Genomic DNA, 19266 nt, shown 5'->3' on the forward strand with positions numbered 1-19266 from the left:
TTTTTTTTTTTTTTTTTGTGATGAATTTTTTTTGTGCGTTTTTGACAATGTGGCTGAATTAGTTCATCTCAGGCGAGGGTGGCATAGTTTTCTTCTGGAGACGGTTTTTTCGTCCAGGAAACAGAAAATCGACTTCAAACTCACGCAAGTTACAGACAATATACACGGAGCAATAGTCGCTGATGCTTCTAAAACTCTACGACAACAACAATATATATGTTATACATAAATAAAGAAGTTATTTTATTTAATAAAATAACTTTTTATTAAATATTTTTAGATGCCATGGAGGGAAAACACGCTAGGGGAAGACCAAAAATACCTTCATCGGAATTTTGAAATTTTGAGGAACTAAAACAAACGGCACGAGAGAAACAAAGATGGAGACAGCTCATCAGAGGAACTAATCAGTCACACGACTGAATTACTGATGATGATAAATAAAAATATATACATTTGCAAGCACATCAGCATAATAATGTCTATCATAAAGTCTTCGCATCTGCGATTTCTAATGCCACTATTTAATAAAACATTATATAACTGCAATATATATTTTAATATTTCGCAATTTTATTAGAATATCCTTAGAAAAAAGTGTGTGTGTGTGATGAGGTTGTTAATTAATTTGCTAATAGAGAAAGCAGAAGAAAGAAATTATCTTAGAAATCTGCATCTAAAAGTTCGTTTGTAGAATTTTATTTTTGGAATACAATCCCAGAAGTATATTTAAATTAAACTTTTCGGGTTGCATACTCCTTAAATCTTCCTTAAACAGTGCCCAATGGAAAAGAAGGCCCTGAATTGGGGGTCGTAATTGTAGAGGTTCCGGTGCTTAGGTTTCTTTCCCCCCCTCCTCCTCTAGCTCCGTATATTAAAGCTTATGATCGAGACTGGAAAATTGTGTGTGTGTGTGCGCGCGCACTTGGCGCATTTGGGCTGTTGCAGTGGCGTGGGTAAATTGAACTATATAACCATTTCAATGGTGGCAAGACTTCTTTCAATTACTTAGTAAACATGGCGGCGACTGATACGTGCTTGTCTGAAATGTGTGTAGAGGATGATAACATTGATATTGTGAAAGAGATTTTGAATACAACCGCAACATCTTCGAAACAGTAAGTTCTGTGTATTTATTTATTGTTTTTATAAAATTTTCATGCGAATTGGTAATATTCGATTACATCTTTCACCTTCATTTATTGTGGCACAATGCCAGAATTATTAAGGTAAATGTTCTTTATGTAACCAGATAATAAATATGACTTATTGTTGCTTACTGATGTTAAAAGGGTAGTGCCGCTTTGACACAAATGTGTGTGATATGTAGAAAGGATCGGATTTCTTTAAACATGTTATTTTGCAGCTGATTGTTTCCCCTCCCCCTGCGCCCATCTGTTTCCGAGCTTTTGTGTTTTGCAAATGTTGAACTGTGCTGAAACGGTTCAGTAAGGTTCATCAAGGTGAAACAGGTCATTGCGATCTTAAGAAAATTTTAAGTTTTGTATAATTATAAGTTAAAATTAAAAGTAGGAAGCATTTTTCCCTCCCCTCTTTCGATTTTGTTCTTTGAGTTGTTGGAATTAGCGACTTATGTACAATGGTGTGAATTTAAAAAATGCTTGTTATTGGGTGTTAATGTATATGTAGATTATAGAGTATCTATACTAGAGAGGTAGAGAGAAATAACTGGTCGTTTACATAATGCATATATTTATTTTATTGTTAATTTTTTATTTTATTTTCTGCAATGCAGTATTTTTTAATATCAGTATGAGTTTTTATACTATGAAACAGTGCAGATTTTTCCCATTACTCTTTAAAATCAGAACAATACCTATAAAAATTGGTTTAACAATTGCTAAAAATTTTAATAACAATGTAATGATGTAACAGCAAACCATAAGCATTTGCATAAATTTTTATTTTACATATGCCACTGCTTATAATATAATTAATGCATATAGTGTGTGCATAATATAAATAATTATGCAGATTGCATGTAATTTGAGAGAATGATAATGCTGTTATGTAAATATATCTTGTGGAGGTATATTTACAATCAGGATGAATTGATACCTTATGGATTAATGAGGATGATAATGTCTTTAGCCTAAATATGGCTTCCCCTAAAGGTGCACCCTTTATGCGGACAGATTCATCCTGATTGTATTTTAATAGGGTTATGGCTCAGTTGCCTTGCCACTGCCAAGGCAACTGAGCCATAACCCTACAATCAGTAATGTTATAATTAAAGTAGACTGGATACTCAAAATCAAGGAAAATTAATTATAATAGAATAATAGTGATAAGTTATGCAATATTGTGTATAGGGATTTAGGATGGAATATCTGAAAGAAATATCAGTACCAAGAATATCAGAATACAATAATCAAGTGAAACTATGAAGTATCCATAATAATGTGATACATGTGTGTGTGTATATTCAATATATATATATTGAATATATAGTAGGATCTCAAAGTTGTTAACACATAGTTCATCACTGACTCCCCAATTCATACTTGTAGTTATAGATAGTCTTCTCTGTTTTATTATTGCAATCAGAGAAAGGGAAGGAGTGAATAGGAGAAGGTCAATGGCATAGTTGACGTGCAATATCAGTTTTTCATTTAGATGAGTAAGAATTCCATTTTTGAACTAGTTGATACCTTATGGATTAATGAGGATGATAGTCTTTAGCCTAAACATGTCTTCCCCTAAAGGTGCACCCTTTATGAGGACAGATTCATCCTGGTTTGTATTTTAATTAAGATTTATGTACATCCAGATTGCACAAAGTTTATATACATGCATACATGGTTTTTAGTAGCTCACTTGGTTTTACCTTAATACAATAGTTCTCTCTGTTGGGGGGAGGGTTTGCACTTATGCAAGGATACCAGTAACCTAACCCTCATATACTTTGAGACTCTTTTGTTGGGTTTCCATAATAGGTTAGGACCCTTGATAGTGGTGGATATACTTGCTGCTGGTTGAGGGAGACCCAAAAATACTTGTATAATTCTTACAAATATTCCTCTGATGGCGCATTATGGCCTAAGTTGCCAATGTGCCATTAAGCACCAAATAAACCAACTAACCAACCAATAAATGTTCCTTTGCACTCTATTTCCCATCATTTGTTTTCTGTGAACTGATTGGATGCACCTTCATTATATGCTGAAGTGCAATATGTTGTTTGTTATTCTCTCTTAAAATGATGCAAAACGTTAGCACTTAGCCACAACATAAATGAAAGTAGCTTCAGTGGATCCATTTACTGTTACACAAAAGCGTCAACAGCCTTTAGACCAGTGCCATCTGCATTATTGCCCCAAACGCATTGTTTTCTAGCCTCACCCTATGCTGTTAGCATGAATATTTAATTCCATTCCAATTTAAGAATTATCTTCACAGCTTCAAGTTTTTATATTTAAATAATCATGTTCTAGGGCTACAGCCTCCCAACCCAAATAGTGAGATATAAAGGTTATTGAAAATGCAGTGCCCATTTTCTATGGCTCACAAGCCAGCATTTCTCAACTTTTAGTAGAGTGTGGAGTACCAAAAGGTATTTTGTAATTTAGGTGGAGCACCAGGTTTTGAGGTAATGCAGCTTTATATTTATATATAAAAATTGTACAAGCCTCTTTTTTTTATGTATTTATGTTTCAGTCTAGTCTTTGAACCATTACTGGGTTAAACAAAAGAACATGACAGTTATTGCTCTCAACTCTTGTAGATTATTGGGCCAGCCCTAGTGGCTAATAATGCAGAGGAAAGAAAGGAGAAAGACAGAGTAAATATTTACTCTTGAGGATATTTGTTTATGCTCTATCATTTCATTGACAAACTTGCCAGTATAGTATATATGGTGTTATATGTGGACTTGTTTTTGTAATGCTTTGATGATTGCTGTGTCTGTTGTTAATTAACATTTCTATTAATTGTCGTTAATTAATAGAAACCTGCTCTAGTATGTAACCCTTCTCCTGAACCATCTTCTGATAACCCAGTGAAGGAGAAGATTCAGAAGGCTTACGTAACAGAGCAGATTTTAATGTGAATGAAACTGGTGTATTTTGGAGGTATTTCTATCTTCAGATATTTAGTATGCTTTGACAGTTTCTTGTCTACTCCATTATGTCATTAACACTTACTATACTGTACCATCCTAAAAATATCCATTTAACCCACTATCTCCTGTCTTTTATCAACCCTAATTCAGTTAAGGATCTTACTGTTAATCTCAATTTGCTTAAGATTATTTAACTGCCTTTCATGTGGAACTGTATTAAAGGTAAATGTAAAACAACATTATTTCCTTTTACTGAAGTCGAGGTAAATAATATTTCTCGCATGCAACTGTTTTTTTGGCTTCATCACAGTAATTAACCGGATTGGTCAGGCAAGATTTCCCCTTCACAAACTGTTGTCATCCATTAAGAGTACCATTCTTATTGAATTAATCCTGTTTCTTATCCTTAACCATGATTTGACTTGTCACAGAAATCATATTTGCTGGGCTGTAGTTGGCTATTACTTCTTTCACACCTTCTGTGGACTGGGGAGGCAATTGTGCTTTTCTAGTCTAAGGGGACTTTTCTGGAATCTGATGATCTCATTAACATTTCCAACAGATGTGTACATGTAGCCTGTTTTAGTGTAACAAGATATGTATCCTGATCCCTGAAACTGTATGTTTTGTTAGTACCAGTAACTTTTCCAATAGACTGTTCTCTGTGATCATTATATCACTTTTTTTTTTTTTTAAACAGCCTGGCTCCTTGCTATTGTTCTTCAGTGATTCAAAAATTTCTTGTTATAAGTATTGTTGCAAAATACATATTTATTTTGTTTGCTTCCTCTGCTGGGTTTATTATTCTTCCACTCCAGTCAAGTAAGGGGGCCCATCTGAGCCTCTCTTTTTTGCAAATGCAGTATGTATTTGTGAATAAGCAGAACTCCTTTTCCTCATGGGTTTCTTATACCATCAGCATTTTTTTTTTTAGATAATTGGCAAAATCATGTATGGAAGGAATTCAGCCTCAGCCAAAAAAAAAAAATAAAATAAATAAATAAAATAAAATTTTACCCATTTCATGGGTAATAATTTATCCAGTCCTTTAAATTTATTTTGACAATCAGTTACTCTCTGACCGAAAGCAAATTTCCACACATCTCTCTTGCAACAATCTTTTTCCAGTAGATGTCCCCTTGTGCATGTCATCAGAGAAAGAGTAAGAATGCCACCAGCATTTAGTCTATTCAGTCCATTTAAAGCTTTAAGCATTTCAGTTGGGTCTCCTCTCAATGTCTGTATTCCAGATGCTGCAATTTACAGAACCCAGATCTTAGTAAGAATATTCTGTGTGCCTAACTAACCTAGTTTGCATCATTTCCAACAGATTTGTAACTTTCCAAAAATGAAGCTTCTAAACTTGTGTTAAGTATTCCATTGTGACTTAACATATGTGACATTTTCCAATGCGACTTTCTTTTGCCTCTAAACCTGTGTTTCCCACAGCAAACTCACATTGAAGAGCATATAGTTATTCTAATTAAACTGACCCCCAAAAAATACAATTCACTGTATAGTTTCCTCTCTTGGATTTTTAGTGAGAAGTGCTGCATTGAGTATATTAGAGTTCTCCATTTTCTCTGACATGTTGAAATAAGTCATTCAGGTGGTTCAGAAAACTGTGGTTGCCCCTAAAGGCTTAAATAGTTTTCCTTGGGTGTTTTTTTTACCCTTTTGTGGTGTGTTATTGGTCTATGAGTTCCAAATCGTGAGAAATAGTATTATAATGGCTAAATGATGCAAGGAAGTAAACATTTCCTGCATCTACCAAAAAAATTTCTCTATCTCTTTCTTACCTTCACCAAAAAGTCTTTATCCAATTCTGCTTGGACTTTATCAAACTGTCAACCTCAACCACTGTTGCAAGCAATTCATTCCAATGTTTTGCAACATGCAGCCCAAAAGTAAACCTCATCAGAGTCAACCTTCTTGTTGGTCCTAAAATTTTTTTATTTTGAGGCATAACAAGAAGTTCTCTCTCTTGCCAGTGAAAATATACCTTATTTATTTTACTGATTCCCTTCACAGGGAATCAGTAAAATTTTTACTGATTCACTTCATATACCTCTGTGAGATCCTCTCTAAGATGTCTAGTTGCCAAGCTTTGCAGTCTACACTTTCTGAAACATTCTCCGTGTGTTCATTGGTTAGCACCCTTCATCAATTGGTTACCCTTCTTTGAACGTTATCTAGAAGCTCTATGCCTTTCACCTGTGGCCTCCAAACCTGGATATAATATTCTAAATTTTTTTTTTTTATTTGGTAGTTGTTGGCACATCGGCTTCTGTGGCCATAATGCACCTCCCAAGGTTTTTGCAGTACTTTGATCCAAGCCCGAGGCGGGATTCGAACCCGCGACCTTTGGGTTGCTAGGCAGGCACTTTACCCACCCGGCTAGCCCGGTCGGCAATATTCTAAATGTGGTCTCACCATTGTCTTATATAGAGAGCTCTTTTCCCTACTTGTGAAGGTTCAGTATATCATAGGTAGGACACCATGTATTGAAGTTGCCCATTATGATTGCCTAAAAGAGATTTTTGTCATGCCCCTCAGAATTGCTTGGCCTATAATGTATCTGAATGGCATTTCCAGGGTCAAATCAAATTCCATGCCCATTTTGTTTTTTCCAGAAAATGGAAGTTGATGGAATAAATGAAGAAAAAGAAAAGTTAGTTCTGTGAGTTTGAAGTTGGACAGTAAAAGGATGCTAACTGGTCATGGCATTTGTTCTGAGTGGTTTGGAAGAGAGGAGGAATTATAGAAGATGATTCAGAAGAACAGTGTTCATGGAAGTATCTATAGAAAAGGCATACAGCAGAAACAGAATTTCTGTGAGATAGAGTGGAGAGCCTTTATAAAAGGTGGGGTCATTAATTAACATGACTACCCTCTTTTGAATGGAGTCTAGAAGCCTGAGAGAGAGGTTATAGGGGCACCACCCCAGATGTGGAAGCAATATTCAGTGGCAGGGTGGATTTGAGATTCGTACAGAGTGCATAGCTGTTTGGAAATGCTGAGAGCAAATGAGAAAACCCAATTTTCTAGATGAAGAGAAATCAATATTTGTGATGTGCTTATGCCAGGAGAAATTAGAAGTCAGGGTAATCCCTACATAGAGATATGTGATCTTGTCTAGAAATTTGAGTGTCATCGAAGATAAGCATAAGAGAAGAATCCTTTTTGCAAAATATGATAGGACTGAGTTTTGGAAGGATTAAAATTAACTAAATTATCTTTACCCCATTGGAGAATTGCCTGGAGATTAACATTTAAGGAATTGGTAGTGGATATTCAAGAAGTTGTGCAGGGAAAGGTTTCTTAAAGTAGCAGGTGGATCGTAATGTGCTATCATCGGCAAAACCATGGATAGTGTTTCCAATCAGTGGAAAAAGCTCATTAGTAGAGAAGTTAAAAGACAGAGATCTGTCTACCATTATCTACAGTGAGTGGTCAGAGGACAAATTGGATAGCCAATTACAGAAAACAGTTAGCAATCTATAAGATGGAAGCTTATTTAAAAAACCTTGATGCAAGGCAAACAAAAGCCTTCAAAATGTCAAGAGCAACTGCTTGAGTTTCACCAAACTTTTCCATTGAATTTGACCATGGATGGGTAACATAAGCCAATGTATCACCAGTGGATTGGCACTGATATAGTCCATATTGGCGAGCATTGATCAGATGGAAGGTTTCTAGATAGCTTAGGAGTTGGTGTTTAATGTGTTTCTCTGTTATTTTAGAATGAGTAGAAGTAAATACAAATGGATAATAATTTGATGGGAGGGATTTGTAACCCTTTTTAGGAACTGGCTGGATATGAGCAGATTTGCAAGCAGAGCAAAAAATGCAGTGGAATAAGAAAGTGTAAAAAGGTAAAACAAAACAGAAGTAAGCTAAGAGCATGGGTTTTGAAAACAAGTGGAGAAATATCATCAGAATCTGGAGCTTTTTTGGCATCAAGATTGTTCAAAAATCTTCTGACATCCTTTCAATGGAATTGCAAAGTAGGCATTGAGTGGAGTGTGCTGGTAATGGTAAGAGATGCCGAGTGGTCAGGAGCACGAGTTCAATAGCACAGGTCAGGATCTGGAGCTTTTTTGGCATCAAGATTGTTCAAAAATCTTCTGACATCCTTTCAATGGAAGAGCAAAGTAGGCATTGAGTGGAGTGTGCTGGTAATGGTAAGAGATGCCGAGTGGTCAGGAGCACGAGTTCAATAGCACACACTCTTTGAGTGAACTGGGATTCAAGCCTGTGACTGCTAAAAACAATTAACATTTGTATTGATTGATTTGTTATAAACTCCACTGACCTTGCGGTTGTGCTGGAGTATAAACAAGAAAATTATTTTTTTTTATTTTTTTTTTACCAAGATCACCGAGATCTTTTTACCAAGAATTAAAAGAGAAGCAGGATGCAAGCGGCTTTATGTTTAACTGAGATGGGAATACAGATGGACAAAAGTTGCAGCCAATAACTTCAGTAAGAGACTAAAATTCTCGACTCTCTTTTGGATAAGAAGCAAGTTTCTACTCTTAGCCTGTTCAACATGTAATTTAAACCAATTAATAGCTGCTTTACAATTGTTGTGAGCTTTGGTGTAGGCAGAGAATGAACCTAGAGATTTGGATGCAAGCCAGTTATAATATGTAACATTCTTATCTTGATTGGCCTTAGCAAATTTATTTGAAAACCATGGTTTAGTTAAAGGACGAGATTTTAAGGCAAAGTGCAAAATAAAGGATTTCATCCTTATGAGAACAATTTCACTAACACGATCTGAGCAAACTTTTAACATCAGTAAATTTAAAACAGTTGTCCAACCAGGAAAAGAATAGAAATCCAGTGGGTCACCCTATTTTGCATTCTTGTAATGCCAGACAACACTAGGCTGAGAATGGTTGAGAGGAAAGCTCTATTGGAGAAGAGACCATCACTAAGTTGTGATTTGAGGTGCCCAGAGGACTACCCTCCTCGACTGTGCACTTGGAAGGGAGAAAATGTGAGACAAAACGATCAAGTGTTAGCTGTTGACTAGGATTGTTGGATATTTGGTAGGTAAATGAACATTCTGTGCGAGGTCATTAGTGATTGCAAAAGCTTCACCATCTCAGCCTGCTGGCTCTGTGTGATGAAAAAACAGAAGCCAGCTGGAGTTGTAAACGTTAACATCACCTCACTGTTAGGAAAGTTGGACTGGAGAAAGTCAAGTTTCAAAGAAAGGAGGCCAAATAATTCCAAGTGATTAGTGAAATTGGCAGAACGATAGAGACAACAGATGATTTTGACAAAATGGGGTAGAGAAATTTTAAGCCAGAAGATCGAAAAATTGAGATTCCAAATTACTGTCTGGCAGGGAATATCAGAGTGGATATATGCACAAACATCACCTTTGAAAGGCACCTCCATAGCCAGGTGGGAAGGAAGCAGCAGTGCGTAGCACATGCTTCTTGATTAGACCGGGGTTCGAGCCCGTCACCACCGAAAGCGGAAAGGTCAGGGAATGACCATCGCATATCCCGGAGCAATATGGCCTTAGTTGCTAATGCTTCTAAAAAACCAAAAAACATCACCTTTGAAGCGAAAGGAATCATATAGTGATTAATTAGTATAACTGACATGAGTAGTGGTAGAATAAACCGATAATTGGGATTCTGTTAGAAAAAAGTATGTGGTGCTTAGCACCACATACTTTTTTTCTAACAGAATCCCAATTATCGGTTTATTTTCCACATTGTAAGTGGAAATGGACATAATTGAGATTGGAAATCTCAATTTGAACTTGTAAGGCTACATTGAATTCTGGGAATGGTATAGTCACTTTCAAGCAGCTTTTTATGAAGCATGATTTCCCTTTCCCTCCTTTAATCCTCTCCATCTCTACTGCACATAGTGTATTCACCATTATGAAATTCATCATTTTCTGTCTGGATGGCACCATGTCTCAGCAGTCTCTGTATAATAGTGTTAGTTTACATGATCAAGAGTCCAAATTTGCTTAATTTAGTTACAGTATTCCTAGCAGTAATATAAAAGCAGCTGTTGTGCCATTAAAATAATTATTTGAATATTTTTGTAGAAGGAAAAGATGTGCAAGGATTCACCCATAGAACTATGCTATTTTGAATAATGAAGGAACTTTTCCACTGTTACATCACAAATTTTTTTGGAGGATATGCCATGAAGACTTTTTAGGGCTAAAGGAGTCTGCTCACATATTGAAATGTGATCTGTAAAACCAACATGAATTGTTGAGGCTTCCATCCTGCAGTGGGTTGATAATGGCTGCACTTTTACTTTTGGTAACTGTTTAACTCAATGGATGTGCTTGGAACTTTTATAGGGGAATGGCTGCTTTCAGTTGTAACCTTCATATCTGAAAATGCTTTACTAAACTTCAGTTGCATTTTATGAAAGGGAAGAAATGCTGCTATACCAATTCGAAACTTAAGCCATATGGGATGAGATGCTGATGTGCAACACTGTTTTGAACTACACCTTTTGTAGTTCCTCTGATTCCTGATGTTTTCAAGCTAGAAAATTTCTAGTTTGTTTCTATACAATTTTTTTTTTCTCTGTTTCGTGTATATAATAGCACATGAACATTAACTTAACTAAAAGTTTGAATTCCTCTCCCAAAGGCTACTAATTAATTAACTATTAGTATGTAAGATATATTAAAAAAGTTAAATCTTAAAGTCTAGAGGTGATTTCGATTGCATTTTATCATTAAAGAAATTTCTTCCACCATTTGAACATGGCTCCGTTGGTTTGCTCTTCCTGTTTCATAGCATGAAAAGCAAACAGCACCCAAATTTCCAGCCTGGACTGTGCAATGGCATTATGAGTTCCCCTGCTAACGTCAAAACGTCTTTTGTTGAATCCTGGCCGCTTTGCACCTCATTACATGACCTTGCTTAGTAAAGGCCTAAATTTTGGGAAGTAAATCAGTGGACTAAATAGCTTATATAAATTTACATTGATTTTATTTTTTTGTCAAACGCGGGAAATTATTTTTATTATATTTTATTTGTGATTTGCAATTTTTATAATTAAACTCTGAAGTGTAAACAGAAGTCATTTTTTAGCAGGCAAACGAATTATGGTCAGCCATGAGCATATTCCAGAATAGCCATGTGAGGTGACTCGCGACATGAAATATAACTTCACCGAAAGAAATTGCACATCAAAGCGATTGATCGACATGCGATCCACCTCAGAGTAGCCACCGAGCAGATAAAGGAAATGATATCTGCTCATTAAAAAACTGCCTTATCGGAAAATTCAACCTGCTTCTGGTGTTAGAAAGTTCGTTAGTACACATGTTACGACATGTTCCGTCGCAACATATTCGGCAATGCATTAAAACCCATCTGAATAATGACCATAATTCACCCATTGATATGTGCAGTTAGTCTGAATTAGCACTTGTGGAATAAGTTTTATGTTTTGTCGCATTTTAAAATGAGTAATTTTACTGAGCAGAGAATTTGCATCAAATTTTGTTTCAAATTCGGGTCAAGTGCAGCAGAAACCCACGCCACGGAAATACTTTTATAAATAGCTTTCGGAGAAGGTGCTCTTTATCGTTCGAATACATTTGAGTGATTTTTTGCAATTTCAAAGACAGCCACTTGTTCGTCAAAGATGATTCTTTCTCTTGCTGACCTTCAACTTCAAAACTGGTGATCCGATTGCTCTTCTTCGTGCTGTGATCAGAAGTGACGAGTTTTAATTATTTGCCAAGTTGCTAATGAAATCGGTGTTTCTTGGCTAGAATGCAACGGACTTTCAATTCTAGCCTATGCAACCCAGGCCTTTATGCATGCGTGCATTGTCACTGAGAAGCAAAACCCGATGACCCAGCTTTCCTTTTTTATCGTTGCGACATTTAACTTTGGCATAATATTCCTCCTGCTATTGTGATCTTAAGTGCAATAATTAATTAACAAGAATTCTTTTTTTTGCCCCATAAAATTGAAGCCAACGCTTTTCCAGGTGACGGTTGGGTTCGAAACTTCTCGGGTTTCAGTTTCAGTCGCCAAATGGGATAAACGTAACTGGATTAGCAAGAATTAATTATAAATTCTCTTTTGATGACTTCAATCGCTGATGTTTGTTTTCAATGGAAAGGTTTCTTGAAATCCGTCTTGCACAAACTAGACATTCTCAAATGCTCATGTATTATGCTAAAATTCTTTCATGGGGAATATTAAGCACTTTCTCAAGTTCAGGCATTTGACTTCAATCGCTGATGTTTGTTTTCAATGGAAAGGTTTCTTGAAATCCGTCTTGCACAAACTAGACATTCTCAAATGCTCATGTATTATGCTAAAATTCTTTCATGGGGAATATTAAGCACTTTCTCAAGTTCAGGCATTTTAATTCTTCTGGTTTTCTTTTTTTTTCTTTAACAATGGCTACTGCTTGCTTCAGATGGCTGATCAGGCCTTGGATCATCCTCAGCTGACTCCCGTCCTCTTTTGAACTCTGCAGATCATCTTGCAAAGTTGCAACAGTAGCATAATTGGGTGATACTTTCCCGAACACTAATCATTCTGTCATGGATTTCTTTAGCATTTCTGTGTTTGGTCAAAAATTTATTACCGAATGGTGTTTTGCTGGATATTCATTACTCTTCCACCTACCAACGTAAAAAACGAAATTTTAGAAACTGCGTAAGACATTGACATTATAAGATATTAAGCTAGAAAAATAACGAATTGTATAATTTTTAATACATTTTATCTACTCTGTTCGCAGATTTTTTTGATCACCCCTCGTATTAGTAACTTTATTATTATTATTATTATTATTATTAGCATATGATTGTAAGGAAGCCTGAGGCTTATGCTGCACCAGCTAAAAAAAAAAAAAATTCTGAATTACCCTGAGAGAGAGAAGGTGTGCCAAGCCCATACTCACCAGATGTGAGCCCCTGCTTTGCAGAGACTTGTTTGTGTATGACATCCACGGGTGTCCGAGCTGCATGTGACTCCCATTTCTTTACATTGTACGGCCCTCTGCCTCGTATCCTGCCCCAAGTGTTACGCGTTTCCCGAACTTAGCTAGCGTTTTACATTGATTTTATGTTTTTACTGGTGGGACACTATTGTCCCCAGACAATAAAAGGCAGAAAAATATAACGTAGAGTAGCGTTATTTTCTTAAATTATTTCAGTAATTCGAAATAGTACAGAACTTCTTTACTAACTTTGACATTGTCTTTTGTTTAAAAAAAAATATATATACGCCATTTTCAAGAGGAAAAAAAAAAAAAGAAAAAAAAAAGAATATTTTTGTTTATCAGCTTGTATATTCTTAGAGAAGTTCCGAAACTTCTCCAGTATTCATAACTAAAAATTTTCAGCCTACAAAAGTGTTTTGGCTGTCTCGTTTGTGTGGGCGGAGGGGGTGGTGGTGGGGAGATATGTAAGTTTGTTGTGCATGATTAGAAAGTTTGAGTCGATTTGTTTCAAGGTTGAGTTAGTGTCGTGCCTAACATCGACAGGTGTATTCGTTGGACACGATTTCGTGCAGTGCAATCGAGTCTCGGCAACTGGTGTTGTACAGATAATTGTAATCAAGACTTTCCCTTGTTAAAACGATAAAAGAAAATCTGCACACACTACTGTTTATTCACGATTGAAAATATTCCTCTAAACCAATATTAACATTACAGAGTTGGTTAAATATCTGTAGTACACAGGCAGTTCTCGCTTTACGAGTTCTCGGGTTTACGAGTCCCCCCCCCCCGGTATCAAGTATCAACAAAATCAAAAATATGAACATTAATTACAAAAAAATGAATGTTAAACATTCATAAATAAAGCATTTCAAACCACGTGCGTAGCTATAAAATACAGTGTTAATACAGCTTTACGATATTAATCCGTTCCAGAGACACCAGGGTTTGTTAAGGGAAAGTCTTGTTTGACAAATTTAATAGGATATTATGATGTGGTTACAAAGGAACTGGATGCAAAAATTAATTTTGATATCATATATTTGGATTTCAGGAAAGCTTTTGACACTTGCGCATGGAAGACTATTGTACAAATTGGAGCAGAATGGTATTAAGGGTAAGTTGCTACAATGGATAAAAGTATGGTTGAGTGGGAGAAGATAGAGTGGTAATTAATGGGTGCTGCTGTTCGTGGACTAATGTTATTAGTGGAGTCCCACAGGGTTCTGTGTTGGGTCCTCTGTTGTTTTGTATATTTATCAATGATATTGATGAAGGTATATCAGGCTTAGTGTCGAAGTTTGCAGATGATACAAAGGTTGGCAGGGTTGTTAATGACAGTAATGGCAGTGTGCCACTGCAACAGGATCTAGATAATTTGGGCAGATGGGCTAAGAAGTGGCAACTGAAGTTTAACCTTGACAAATGCAAAGTACTGCATATGGGTAGAAGTAACCCCATAGGAACGTACCAACTGTGTGGTACTACACTTAAGGTAATGAAAAAGACCTGGGAGTAATTGTGCAGTCAGATATGAAGTTTTCTGAGCAATGCTGCCAGGGCAGGTCATGGGGTTTTGTCAATGATATATAGAAATTTTGCTAGAAGGGAGGAGGTGGTGATTGTCCCTCTGTATAAGGCAATGGTCAGGCCGCGCCTTGAGTACTGCGTACGGGTCTGGAGGCCTCATTTTAGGAAGGATGTAGATTTGCTTGAGCGTGTACAGAGAAGGGCAACAAGATTGGTGAGGGGAATGAAGGGATCCTCTTACTAAGAGAGGCTTAAGTTCTGCAAATTGCAGTGGCTGGAGACTAGGCACCTGTGCGGTGATCTGATTGAGGTGTATAAGGCCTTGGGTTGAGCGAATGGGTTGAGCACGCTGAATTCTGATGGGATCCTTCCACTTGTTCAGATTAAGAACATAAGGGGGCATAAATTCAAATTAAGAAAAAACAGATGTAGAATAGATGTGCTGAAATTTGCCTTTAGCCAGGGGGTGGTTAATTGCTGGAACAAACTTCCATCTGTCGTTGTGGAAGTTGATAGGTTAAATAGATTTAAGGAGGAACTGGACAGACATTTGGAGGGAATGGTGTGTGTGTTTTTTTTTTTTTTTTTTTTTTTGGCTGATGCTGCATAAGCTCATGCACTTGCTTTCTTGCATCACATGCCACTACTACTACTACCATCGTATCGTTAAAATATCGTAATGTGAACCCAATAACACTGTTTTTCGGTAATTCGTTTCAAGATCTCGGAAGTTGAAATTTTCGCTGTATAACTAAGCTATTTATCTCTCTAAAATGACATTTTTAACGTCACGAGCGTGACCTTAAGGCCATATAAAAGGTCGTTAGTGTGGTCTGTAAATTGTATTAGTTACCAATTCAAATCATTAAAATGCATTACACTTCATCGTTATCATATGTTGTGTTATAAGAATCAATTTTAAATGCCTTTGTGATATTTTTCTAAAGCATATTTCTGGAGGTCACGACCATAAAACAATTTGCACTTTCCGGTTTATTGGGTTTTTCTCTTACTGCAAGCGGGTAGTAAACTCGATCTTCTTGCATTTGCGAAAATGCCGATAGCTGGAATTGTGTGGTTTTTTACGTTATTATGGTGAAATGTGTTTCCCCTTTACTGAAATCTTCAATCGTATAAAAAACATAAATAAATTTTCAGAATCTTCTCTACATTCCTTTTTTTTTTCTTAAGCTTCGTAAACTTGTTACTCCACGCGAATCGTGTTAGTTGCAATTTGTGTGTGCCGTTAAAAAATGCTTATGCATGCAATCGTGAAATTTATAATTAAAAAAGATTATCTTGGAAACAAATGCCTCTTGAAACATTTCTGAAGAAGACAACTCCTTGTGCAACAAACCAACGAGTGCCGAGCCAATAATGAGTGATCAACGAGTGTGCATTTAGTCGATGATGATGATGAAGAATAAACATTCTTTAACATTTGTAAGTCGAAAATAATTTCTCTATTATTATAATTTGCTTGAATTTACAGGCTACGTTTTCGTTTCTTTGGATAAATCAATCATTGTTTAAACATAAACTACTTAGCTAACTAATTTCATTGTTGAGTACGTAACTCCTATTTTTAACCTTATGTCCATGTGAAATAAATTCCCGCTTTACGAGCGCGCGCTAGGAACGAATTAACTCGTAAAGTCGAGAACTACCTGTACTTTGTCGATCTGTCTACAAAAAGGAATCCAAACCTATTCGAAGAATTTTAGCTTTTTTTTTTTTTTTTAAATCTTGTAATATAATTATAGTAAGAACTACTAATGTAAAATATAATTGGCACTACATTGAAAATTAACCATGCGTTAGTCTATTTTAATATTTTCATTAGATCAGTTTTTAATACACAGATAATTATATGTGGACTTAAATGTTATTGGCGTGTTTATTTCACCGTATTTAGTGGAGTTTTGCTCTGTACCAATTGCATGAGGGATTACGTGAACATCATCATATTCACTTCCACTTGAGCCAGTCACTTTCATCATACGTTGCTGCATCTTGTTCAGCTTCAATGTTTTCTTAAAAGTTAAATTTTTTTTGTAATTCATTGTGAATTGGGATAATGTAATTCACTGTATGTAGAGCATAAACTTATATAAATTTATATTCCTAATTGACCTTTACATTGCTTATATACCAAAATTACGTGCTGCGGGGTGCGAGATATCGCATTACACTGCTAAAATGCACTCATGCAATCCGGGAAGACAATCATCATGAAGGGCAGTTTCTCTAAGAGATTTTGAGGAAAATATTCAAATTCCCCCATACCAACACATTGCCTCCACCTGCCTGTTTCAGTCGGATCAGGAGATCGAAGTGATTCCTCTCCGCAAGTTTGTTGGCCTCCATCTACTGTCCATACGACATGCCAGGAAACGTGATTCCGAGTGGTCAGGCGTGAGGTGCAAAAGTGGACGCGCTCTGTGTGACTGTGGTTTAAGTCGGATGATTACTAAATGTGGTAGAACTCCTTACTGTGTGTCGTCATCCCACAGTATAAGCAGTAAAACTCATGATTCATTGAAAAAAAGGCAACTTTTTTCTAGTCGTCAGTGGTCCCAATGACTGCTCAGATGCAAACTTTAGGCATCTGGCGATAGGTGGCCGATAGGTGGGTACCTTGACCGGCTCCTATTCTGGGGGACCATACGTAGGATGATTCGTTGGATTGTGGTCTTGGAAACGCCACTAGTCGTCCCCTGATTAAAGTCCATGGTCAGCTGTTCCAGAGTTCTGTCTATTGGCTCGCACAAGGCGGGACAACCTGCTCTATTTAACATGAGGCATATTCATCCGTCATTGCTGCTGTTCCTATCCGTCCACTCTTGGAACATTTTAACTAGCGCACTCAGTGAGCAGTTCACAAGATTGGTAGTTTCTGTAATACTGCCACAATTCAATCTGTACCTGCCATCTTGAAATAGACTTCAAATAGGGATTTGCATATGTCGATCAAGTACTTCGTATGGATTGCGTGCCACCAGTCTCGGAGGAACGGCCGATTACTGAACATGTGGTGATAATTTTCTTATGAAAACCCCCAGACACGAAATGTATCAAAACTTATAGTACTTGGTACTGTGCATGGCTTGATGGGATGCCGGAAACTTTACTCTGATGACTAAACATTGGTTTTCACCACTTCAAGCAAAGTGGTGGTATTGCACTCGCTGATGAGAGCAATCTACCACCTAGTGTTAGCATTGCATTGTATTATAAGTGCTATTTTATATTAGTATTAGTACTAGTAGTACCGTGCGTGGGTAAGACGGAGGTGGAGATGCCGGAAACTTTGTCTAGAGACAATGTTTTAACCTGCGATTTCCGCTGGACAGTATATATATATATAAGATTATATATTTATTGCACAACCCATTGATAAACAGTATGTACCAAGTAACACTGTCAACATCATTAGTTATGGCCTGAGATATTTTAAACTTGAGGCAGAAGACAGTTTCATTGTGATAGCAATGATATGTGAGGAGCTGTGTAACCAATACATAATATAGGTTTTTCCTCAAAATAATGTTTATTTTGAAACATCTTGCATCCAAATGATTTTTGCAATGTCAAGATAAATTCAGTAATAAATGAATAAGGTTTGTTTAATTAATTATGCTCATTATTGTGTCTTACAGTAACCGAAATGTTTGTAAGATAACGTAAATGCATATGTTGTCATTTGCTTTACGTTTAATTAAACTGTAATGCTAAATACGAGTTTCAAACACATTGGTGTAACTGGCTAACAGAAGTGGTCAGTCGAAAGAATTTCTAGACAGGAGACTGCTTTTTATTCTGGCTGTTTCCGAGTTAATTAAACAACATAGTTTTTGCACGCTGTGCTGAATCCAGGTTATAATGCACCAGTGACCTGATTTGAAAGGATTTGATACCGTAACTATGGTAACTGCGTGTTATATGTACGTTGTTCTCAGGATGTAGCAGATAAAAGTTTTCCTTTGTTAGTGACCATGGCCCAGCAAAATGGATGTTATCCTGAGAAAAGCAGGGCGCAGTGAATTAGTTGAACCTAGTCGTCTTTCATCCATGGCTGGTGACACGCCTAATAATTCATGTGACATTTTCTTATAATCCAATCCAATTGAAAAGTAACCTAGTTTTATAATCATCCGAGAAATATCACCGTGTCTCAGGCCGGAGGTGCTGTCTATTTGCATGCGTCGATAACGTAAAGTAGTACTGAATATTATAAGTTGTTAATATGAAACTAGAAAGTATCATTTTTCAGACAGATTATAAAGCATATTATTCTTGTCATTGTTATAGAAATTGATGGTTGTTGGAGGATACATTGCTATAGTTTCATGAACTCCAGAGGTGGGATGACATTTCTGATGATCGGTTTTAGGTTAGCCTGAAGTGCGCCAGGATCGTATGAAACAGAAACTAAATTGAATTTTAAAATAATTTTTAATTTTAATAAAATTTAAGTTTGTAGTTTACAAATTTTGCTCCTGAAAATTTAAAACTGTAGTGGGCGGGGGGATAGAGTACAGTAAAACAAATTCGGGAAATATAATGAAGTAGAACCTTGAAGAAAAAAAAGAGCAAAGCACCCAACAAATGCCGGATTTATGCATTGTGTTTAATTAATAATTTCCAAACACGGATTTCTTTCTGTTTTACATATTTGCAGTAGTATG

General features: G+C 36.4%; 1 protein-coding gene across 1 annotated transcript in view; it reads left to right on the forward strand.

Annotated features, from left to right (window-relative positions):
* Positions 1-1017: 1017 nt before the first annotated feature.
* LOC150086664 (dnaJ homolog subfamily C member 7-like) overlaps positions 1018-19266 on the forward strand; it is a 136041-nt gene continuing 117792 nt past the window's right edge. Inside the window, exon 1 of the mRNA XM_090372669.1 lies at positions 1018-1118. Coding sequence (XP_090228795.1) covers positions 1018-1118 — 101 coding nt within the window. The remainder of the gene's footprint in view (positions 1119-19266) is intronic.

Source organism: Mastigoproctus giganteus, chromosome 4 (assembly GCF_048544385.1).
Source record: "Mastigoproctus giganteus isolate SK-2022 chromosome 4, ASM4854438v1, whole genome shotgun sequence".
NCBI lineage: Eukaryota > Metazoa > Arthropoda > Arachnida > Uropygi > Thelyphonidae > Mastigoproctus > Mastigoproctus giganteus.